The sequence below is a fragment of the Geospiza fortis genome, unplaced genomic scaffold (assembly GCF_000277835.1).
Source record: "Geospiza fortis unplaced genomic scaffold, GeoFor_1.0 scaffold172, whole genome shotgun sequence".
NCBI classification, from domain to species: domain Eukaryota; kingdom Metazoa; phylum Chordata; class Aves; order Passeriformes; family Thraupidae; genus Geospiza; species Geospiza fortis.
In genome coordinates this window covers 11,761,621-11,770,037 of record NW_005054309.1, presented here as the reverse complement: position 1 = coordinate 11,770,037, position 8,417 = coordinate 11,761,621, and the positions used below count along the sequence as shown (strand labels likewise).

The following is an 8,417-nucleotide window of genomic DNA, read 5'->3' as shown; positions in this document are numbered from 1 at the left end:
GCAGCTGAACAGAGGGGCTGTGCTCCTGAAGAGCAGCTGCTGCAGCCTCTGTGGAAGAGGAGGCAGAGGGGCCAGGGTCAGAGCTCTCATCCTGGCATGGGGGTCTGTCCCATCAGGGCTCTCCAGGTGCAGGTGCCGCGCATGCCCTCAGCCAGAGCAGCGGCACAGCACCTGCCCAGAGCCAGGCCTCACCGCTTCAGAGCAAAGTGATGTTTGAGCTCAGTGCAGGGACTTCACACAGCACTCAGCCACGCTGGTGAAGCTTGGTTGTAGTGTGTAATAACTTACATTTGGGTACAGTGCACATTTTAGGGAAGATTGCACCGGGGCCCTTCCTGCCGTTGCCTGCTGATCTGCCAAGCTGCTGGACAACAGCACCTGGCAGCAGTGCTTTTGGGGCCAGGCACTCAGCAGGAGCTGAAATCCCTCCCTGATGGTGTTAAAGGCCCTTTCCAAGCCAAACAATTCTAAGATTCCATGATCCTGCCTTCTGTCCTGAGGCTGTTTGTCAGGGAAGCCCCCAAGTGCAGGGAAATGTTGCCTGTTGTCATTTGACTGGTTCTCTCCTGAGAGGTATTGTGTATCAGCTTTAAGGTTGTATCCCAGCCATGTTTGTTAAGAGACTCCTAAATAATCCATCCCCATTCCACACCCTGTTCAGCTGACAGCAGGCTGAACACCGCAGTCAGAGCACAGGGAAAGGCTCCCCAGTCTCTTTTCCTTCAGGAGATTCAATTACAGCTCATACTTAATTCAGCAGGCAGCTCACCATGGCCGTGTCCAGGGAGATGGGGCGGCCGCCCATGCCCTGGGGGAGCAGGAGGGGCCGGGGGACGGTGCAGGGGGGCTCTGACCCCGGGGACTCCCCGGCTCCGGGCGGTCCATGGCCAGGGCTGCTCCGTCCGTGCTGCGGGGAGAGGAGCAGGCAGGGCATCCATCACCCGGGGCTGCCCCCCCACCCAGCGTGACCCAGGGCATCACCCGGGGCTGCTCCCCCACCCGGCGTGCCCCCCGTGCTCCCAGGGCGGGCGCAGCGCCTGGGCTGGCAGCGGGCTGGGGGAACGGGCTGCCCCGGAACCGGGGTGCCCTTGACTTCCAGCTGTTTTCAGACATTCCCAACACATTCCTCCGAGCTGATGGCTGCAGCAGGTAATAGTGCTGTGTTTGTCTGAATTACAGGGAATAACTTCAGTGTCTCCCAACCTAAGGGCACAGCAGGCTGTCCAAATACTTACATTTTAGAGATCTTAGTTTGTTCTCTAAAACTCACCGTGAAAACCATTAGTTTTTGATGGAAAGATTAATCAAGCGTAGGACTGGTCTGCCCCTTTGACTTCAAAATATCTGAAGTCTGTTTCTCAAAGAAGCAGCATGAGAAATGAATCTCCATAGATACCTGGGCTGCAGGTATGGACGTGTGCCATCTAAGGACAGCCCAAAACTCACCAGACAAACAGAAAATATTACCTTTGGAAAAGGAGTTACCTGATGAGTCGTGCTGTTGATTTTCAAGCTGAAAGCATAAATGAAGTACAAATGAAAATACCCAACAGAGGTATTACTAGCATGTGGAGAAACTGGAGTCCAGCCAGAAGAGAACCCCAGAACAAAGGAAGAATAAGACCTGTAGCATTTATATTACTGGGTACACAAGGACCTTTTGTCATTGTCACATAAGCTTTGTAATAAAACATAACTTGAAAAATTGTGTTAAATAACCACCTGGAATTAAAACTGCGTTAAAGAAGCGGAATAAAAACCTTACCCACGGAAACTGAAGATTTCTCTCCACTTGCTGAGGTCAGAGATCCTGCTGGCGATCTCCTGCAGCGCCGTGGGCGCAGCGCTCCCGGCGCCCCGGTCACCCATGGCCCCGGAGCGGAGCCGCGCTGCCGCTCGCTGCTGCAGGCACCGCCCCGCCCCGCCCGCGGAGCGTCAGAGAGCCCGGCAGCATCAATGTTTAATGCCGCAGGAGCGGCTGCTGGGGACTGCGGGCCGGAGCGGGGCATTTCCCAGCGTGAGCAGGAACGGGGCTGTTTCCCAAAGTGGGGCAGGAGCCGGGGCATTTCCCAGCGTGAGCAGGAACGGGGCTGTTTCCCAAAGTGGGGCAGGAGCGGGGGCATTTCCCAGCGTGAGCAGGAACGGGGCTGTTTCCCAAAGTGGGGCAGGAGCCGGGGCATTTCCCAGCGTGAGCAGGAACGGGGCTGTTTCCCAAAGTGGGGCAGGAGCGGGGGCATTTCCCAGCATGGGGCAGGAGCAGGGTCGTTTTGATGGATGCAAGGAGGTCCAGGGTCCATGCTGGGCCTCCCCCAGCGTCCTTCCTGGGGTTCCCTCAGGGTGCAGGGTGGGATGTGGGGGTGGTCAGGCCGGGCTTTGGGCACAGGGACCCCTGTGAGGACTCCCAGACCCCAGGTTGGGGCTGCTCATGTCTGCACAGTAAAGGAGTGGTTTTGGGTTTGCTGTGTAGTAAACAATACCATGAGATACAACACAAGTTATGCTTTAAGAACATAGATTAACATTAGGAAGAATATGCATATAGTTTATGAAGAAAATGTTGAAAAAAGCTGGGAGTTGTGCTGCCTTGCAGAAGCCCTTCCACACTGATAAAATCCAGGGAGATGAGGAGGCAGAGCTACCTTGGGAAAGATGCAGCTGACAAACTTTTGCAACAACCCGGCAGTGTTTTGCCTTTCACAGTAAAAATGCAAAAAAAGACATCAAAGTCAGTAAGGCCTTGTGGGCTGGTAGATCCTGAAGTGCAGAGGGCTGTGATACCTGGTACCTGGGTCTGATCTGTACCCAGGCACTGGGTGGATGCTGGCAGGGACTGTCCCTCACCCACAGCTGGCAGGGATTGCCCCTCACTCACAGCTGGGCTCAGCCCCTGCAGATAAATGGGGCAGGGGCTCTCTGCCTTTGTGTGTTTCCGTGTCCTGTGAGGAGCAGCTCATCTCCTGGCACCCAGGTAACCCCGCAGAGGCAGTGTTTGGCGGTGTGATGCTCTGCCTGGGGAAGCATCTCGTGCTTTAGCTGGCTTGGGGCTGCCCAGGGGCGAGGGTTGATGCATCCATCCATTCTGGCTCCCCATGCCAGGCCCTCCAGTGTTTGTTCCTCAGTCCCTGCTGAGCTGCAGCCTGCAGGGGAGCCTGTCTGCTGTGTTGTTGCTGCCCTTCACCAGGGGTTCTGGCGGGGTTTATTGGTATTGTTTGATGAGAACTCGCAGGGCTGTTCTCTGGAGGGGGCAGTGGAAGGTGCAGGCACCTGGGCTCAGTCCCGTGGCTCTGCCCTGGGCAATGCCCTTTGCCCAATGAGCTGCGGAGGGTTTGTTCAGCTGTGCCAAGCCTGGCTGCCTCCCTCAGGCAAGCAGCAGCGCGTGGCATCTCCCCCGCACCTGCTGTGCTGTGTCAGCTTTGTCACCAAGCTGCAGCAGCTGATGGGGAAACGAGGGCTCCCAGGACTTTGGGTTTGGAGCACAGTTTGGTTTGTTAAAAGGAAAAACCCAGAGAGTTTCATGGAGAGAAATGATGCTGTTGCCATGCATGTGGGTGTTTGGGTTGTGCCCTCTGAGCACTGCAGTTGAGCTGCAGTCTGAGGGGCATTGGGCAGAGCCCGGGCCTTGTCCTGTCCCTTGCTGGGTGTCCCTGGCCCTGGTGCTCTGACATGGTCTCGGCTGCATCCTTGCCTTCACCAGGGCTGAAGGCAGAGCTGCTGCTGGTGGGTGTGTGCTTCTACTGCAACCCATTGATTGGACTTCCCAGATTCAGTGTAATGCTACAAAGATTCCTATTTTTCTTCATACCAGCCACTTTTTATACAGTTTACAGGAAAAAAAATGCCTTAGAGGGCTTTTCCATTCAGGCATTACCATACAGCACATCTTCTTTTGTTCACTGCTTACATCACATAAACACTTACTTGAAACTTTTCCTTTTTTTACCTTCTCTAGAGCAATCATTCACAAGTTGATACATCTGGTGGTTGTTGATGTAATAGTGACAAATTTCTTTGCTTGAAATGTACTTAAATCCCATTATTTTAATACATCAAGTCAACTGCTCCTGTGATTGTCCCTGACTCTTTTGGTTTTGAAAAGGGAAATTCAAATCCAGCAAATCGGATTAGCAGGGCATTGAGGAAGTGCACCAGGGAGCAAACCAGGATGGTCCAGAAGGAATTTGCAAACTGCTCACTGTGAGTCTTGAACGTGAAAGTTCCCTCTTTGAAATTAGCAATTTTCTCTGAAAGGTGGTGGATCTTCACCTCGGAGGAGAAGAGAATCATGATGAGGCAACCACAGGAACCTGAAAGGGAGGGGGAGATGCTCGTTACCTCAGAATCCCTCAGCTGTGCTGCCTGATGTATGCTGCAGCCCAATGCCACAGGGGGAATGTTTGTATGGCCACACAGCTTTAACAGGGATTATTTTTGGAATCCAAGCCAATGGCTATTGAAATGGGTAAGTTTTTCTAATTGAGTTTGGCTCAGGACCAGGAATATTTAGCATGGCTGCTTTAGTGCCCTGAGCTAGTGAGGTGCCTGTGTTCATGTTCAGCTTTGAGTTGCTCATTGTCCATTGAGCATAACGGAGCTGTCTGCATGCCTGAACATAAACTTGTACTAAAGTCCTTTGTGAAATTATGGTTGTAATGTGTAACACCTTGTGCAGTCGGGGTAAATCTGCCTGCCAGCCAAGCCAGCAGCCCAGGGAGCAGGTGTGTGGCTGTTTTCCCTGCATGGCAGTGCTTCTTCTCAGAGACCACGAGCTGCTGCCAGCCTCTGGCTGCCCAGCTCTCCTGTCCTTGGCAAGGCAGCGCTGCTCTGCGTGCTGACCCTGCTCGCGTTGTCTGGAACCCTCCTGTTGTGGAACCAGCTGCATCAATGGCATATTTTGGTTGTTTTCTCCCCCCTTTCCTTCTCTGGGGTGGCTCCTGGTTCTGACTGTGTGTGGGGTGTCAGCGATGCCACCCCAGCTCTGAGTCCCTGGGGCCCTTCTGCCACGGCTCCTGCAGCTGCTTGCCCATTCCCATCCTGCCACCCACCCTCGTGGGGGATTTCCCCAGTTTATCTCCCAACTTCAATTTGGAAAACGTGTTTTGATGTAGCAGAGCCACCCGCCTTCCTGCCTGGCTTGCTTTTGCCACCTGAGAGCCAAAGCAGGCCCAGTTTAAGCTGCCCTCCTGTGCTGAGCAGTGTGTGCTGCTGGCAGTGCCAGCCTCAGCCCAGCCGGTACTCACAGGAGATGAAGCTCCACAGGTACAGCCCCACAGGGCCGTGCAGCGTCTCGTAGGGGCTGCCAAAAGCATTGAACATGAAGAACCCTGCTCCCACCAGGGCGAAGACAATCAGTACTGCGCAGAAGAGAATGACACTGACATGGATACTTGCAGGGATAGTTCTGAGCAAATCTGGAAAAACTGAAAACAAAACAAACAAAACATTATTATACATATTAGGCAAAGTTGTCTCTGACATTGGGCCAGGGGTTCCTGCTCATTTGTCATAATTGTTTTGATCCTGCTCTTGTAAATGCAACCAGATGAAATGATTCACTAGAAATGGTTTTTCACGGATGTTTGGAGGCAGAAAAATTCTGTGAAACTCAGAAGCATAGACTGGCCCGGTGAGAGAGAGACTAGCTCCAGGAAAAGCCTCTCCTCCCCTTCCTGAGGGTGCTCTTTGGCCCTTAATGTGAACAGCATCTTCTGGGGACAAGCCAGGAAGCTGTGACTGGGGAGGCAGGTCTGGCACAAGCTGTATTGAGATCTCTTCCAGTGCCAGTGTTAGGGGCCGATCTCCCTTGGCTGAAGGCTTGGCCATCCCCTCTTCTCTGGGAGTGGGACAATAAATCTTTCTTTAGACTTTTTTCATTCATGTTCATGAGGTCCCACAAAGGGTTGTGATGTGGGAAAGGAAATTGTGCTGTGATTGTGGATGCACAAATTCAGGAATAATTTATTCTAAATATTTTTATGCAGCTTTTAAGCTACTGTTTCAAATTGTGGTCCTGTTTATCTAGGACACAGAGATAGACATTTAGAGAGCAAGAGAGAATGATTTTTAAAAATTCCTGTTTGTTTTGCAAAAAAGAGGTGTTTTAGAACAAACTGTGAAATATACTTCACTGTTCCCGATCTATGGGGGCATGACTAAAGTGAGGTAATAATGCCTGGTGCTGTTTTGCTGTAATGTGTGCAGAGTAAAGCAGCCTCACATCAATTACCCCTCCGTGTAAAGTTTGTACCAGCAAACTGCTCTGCAGCTCCTTGCAGGAGCACGGGCAGCAGGCAGTGAGGTATCAAATCCATTTATCCCCCTGGCTAAATGAAAGGGAAATTAATGAAATAAATGTCTCAGGAAGCTCAGCCAGGCCCAGTGCAAGGTGCTGCCTGTGGGATTGGCAGGGTAACCCCAGCACAAAGCCAGGCTGGTGGGGCACGTGCTGGGAGCTGCCCCAGGAGAAGGATGGAGAAGCTCCTCATGCTTGGGCTCTGGCACCCAGAACGTCCCCGCCCCGGGCTGAGCCACAGCGTGAGCAGCAGGGCAGGGGGATTCTGCCCCTCTGCCCTGCTCGGGGGGCTCCCAGTGCTGCCCCCAGTGTCCAAACAACGCCGAGCTGCTGAGTGAGCCCCGGGGAGCCAGGCTGGGAGAGCTGGGGTGCTCAGCCTGAGACCTCAGAGCCCCTTCCAGTGCTTCCCTCTGCAGGATTCCTACAGGGAATAGCATTAGTTCCTGTGACACTACCTGAGGCCTTGGGAAAACATGCAAAACTGTGTGTTTAATAATGCAATTTTGTATGGTTTGTTTTAAGAAAACAAGTTATGGCATGGTATTGAATCCTCCCCTGGGCACCTGCATCTACAGCTAGTTCTGTTATTAGCATTTTATATGTGATTTATCTGGAAAAATTAATTCTAGAAGCAATATTGTCTTGAAAGTAAAACATTCCTTCATGGTCCTGAATGAACCCATGTGTGCTGTGCATGGCAGAGACCTTTAAAAAATGAACCACTGACCTAGAAACTGATGGGAATGAGTGGGAACAAATGGAGCAGAAGTTTTCCCCAGCTGAACTGGGTTTGCTGGCAGAGCAAATTCATATTACAATTAAAAGAGATACAGTGGTCAGAGGGGAGCACTTAATGGGAACAAGCACAGAACTAAATAATGTAGCCTATTTTCTGTGTCTGTTCTCCTCAGACGTGCTGAAGTGCAATGAGTGCATTGAGCTATGGCGGTGTATTTTATAATTTGCCCTGTTTTCTGGAATGCTCCTGCTGAGCTTCCAAGGTACTGAGGTGATGGGAGGGGGCTGCTGCAGCATCAGCATCTTGTCCTCAGGGCTCTCTGGGGTGAATGCTCCTGACCCCTCACAGCTGGCACTGACTGAACCTGAGCGTCAGTCCCAGAGCTGCTGGCAGCTGGACCAGCCCTGGGTCACAACTGTCACCTGCATCAGCAAACCAAATCCTTGGGATTGCACAGACCCCTCTGGAAATAATACAGCCATGGTGCAATAACTGCACACTGGGATGGCACACAAAGCAATCAACAGGGAACTTCAGCAGTGTAAACAGACTAGCGATGGAATTTAGAGAAAGCAGATACTTACTGTGTCAAATTAGCTTGGTTTACTATTTTTGGAAAATGTTATACAGTAAATAATTTCTGGTACCTAGTCTGGCAACCTTCCCTTGCATTAAATCACGGGTGTGAGCAGTTTGCATGTGCTGTTGTAGCAGAATGATTGTGATCTGCGTGCTGTGGTAACTTCAGGGGAGGTACTGTACACACAGCAACTGGCTTTTACTGCCTGTTCTGCCTGCTGCTGGATACAATTGTGTCTCACTTCATAATTTTCTCATTGATCTTATCCTTGAAGATTAATAGGTTATGAATGTAAAATGAAACCATTTCTTATACTTTGACACTCTGTGTGTCAGGTACCAAGTCAGCCAGCATTCCCCAGACAGCCTCCCCCAGTCCTTCTCCCAATTAGTGCCGCAGATTGCAAACTTTTGGGCTGCTTTGTTTCTCAATAGCAGCCAGTGCTACAGCTCTTTCCTGAGGTTCTTGCTGGTTTAGTTCTTTCTTTTTGACAGCACAGGGGTAATGTTGTAATGCTGGCACACAGAGGAAGATGACAGAGATTAATTGAACCCCCAAAATATTCTTTTTAAAGAAATAGCACAAATCTCTTGGGATGTCGCTACCTGTGTACCTGCAGTAATAGGTTCTTGAAGACATTAGGCAGGCTGTATCAGTACCATAAGGTGAGTTACTGACCCTGAAGATCGGCTCCCGCTAAGGGCTCGGGGCTCGGTGTCCGAGCGAGGGGCAGCCCTGTCCCGCCGCCGCAGGGGGTGCGGGCAGCTCGATCGCCGCCGGGACTCACATGAGAACTGGGTGGGGCTGGC

The 8,417-nt window shown here is 51.7% G+C and overlaps 3 protein-coding genes across 3 annotated transcripts in view; all 3 read right to left on the bottom strand.

Moving 5' to 3' along the window:
* Nucleotides 1-1,869, bottom strand: part of MINDY4B (MINDY family member 4B) — a 7,675-nt gene extending 5,806 nt beyond the window's left edge. The window contains exons 1-3 of the mRNA XM_031055451.1: nt 1,766-1,869; nt 1,486-1,513; nt 770-907 (exon numbers count right to left, since the gene is read on the bottom strand). Coding sequence (XP_030911311.1) covers nt 770-907; nt 1,486-1,513; nt 1,766-1,869 — 270 coding nt within the window. The remainder of the gene's footprint in view (nt 1-769; nt 908-1,485; nt 1,514-1,765) is intronic.
* Nucleotides 1,870-4,038: 2,169 nt separating this feature from the next.
* Nucleotides 4,039-6,308, bottom strand: CLRN1 (clarin 1). Its single transcript, XM_014312307.1, has 3 exons — nt 6,245-6,308; nt 5,238-5,417; nt 4,039-4,304 (listed from the first exon to the last, which is right to left on the bottom strand). Exons 1-3 carry the CDS (start codon nt 6,306-6,308, stop codon nt 4,039-4,041), a joined length of 510 nt encoding a protein of 169 aa, XP_014167782.1.
* A 1,687-nt stretch (nt 6,309-7,995) lies between these two features.
* GPR171 (G protein-coupled receptor 171) overlaps nt 7,996-8,417 on the bottom strand; it is a 7,995-nt gene continuing 7,573 nt past the window's right edge. The window contains exon 2 of the mRNA XM_014312306.2: nt 7,996-8,123. Within this exon, the coding sequence (XP_014167781.1) occupies nt 7,996-8,123 (128 nt within the window). The remainder of the gene's footprint in view (nt 8,124-8,417) is intronic.

Excerpts from the sequence above, each read along its gene's own strand:
- CLRN1 (XM_014312307.1), bottom strand. The coding sequence starts at position 6,308 with ATGGATTTGATACCTCACTGCCTGCTGCCCGTGCTCCTGCAAGGAGCT. Across the intron at positions 5,418-6,244 it reads AGCTGCAGAGCAGTTTGCTG|TTTTTCCAGATTTGCTCAGA; the intron begins GTACAAACTTTA and ends TTTTGTTTTCAG. Across the intron at positions 4,305-5,237 it reads CCTGTGGAGCTTCATCTCCT|GTTCCTGTGGTTGCCTCATC; the intron begins GTGAGTACCGGC and ends CCTCCCTTTCAG.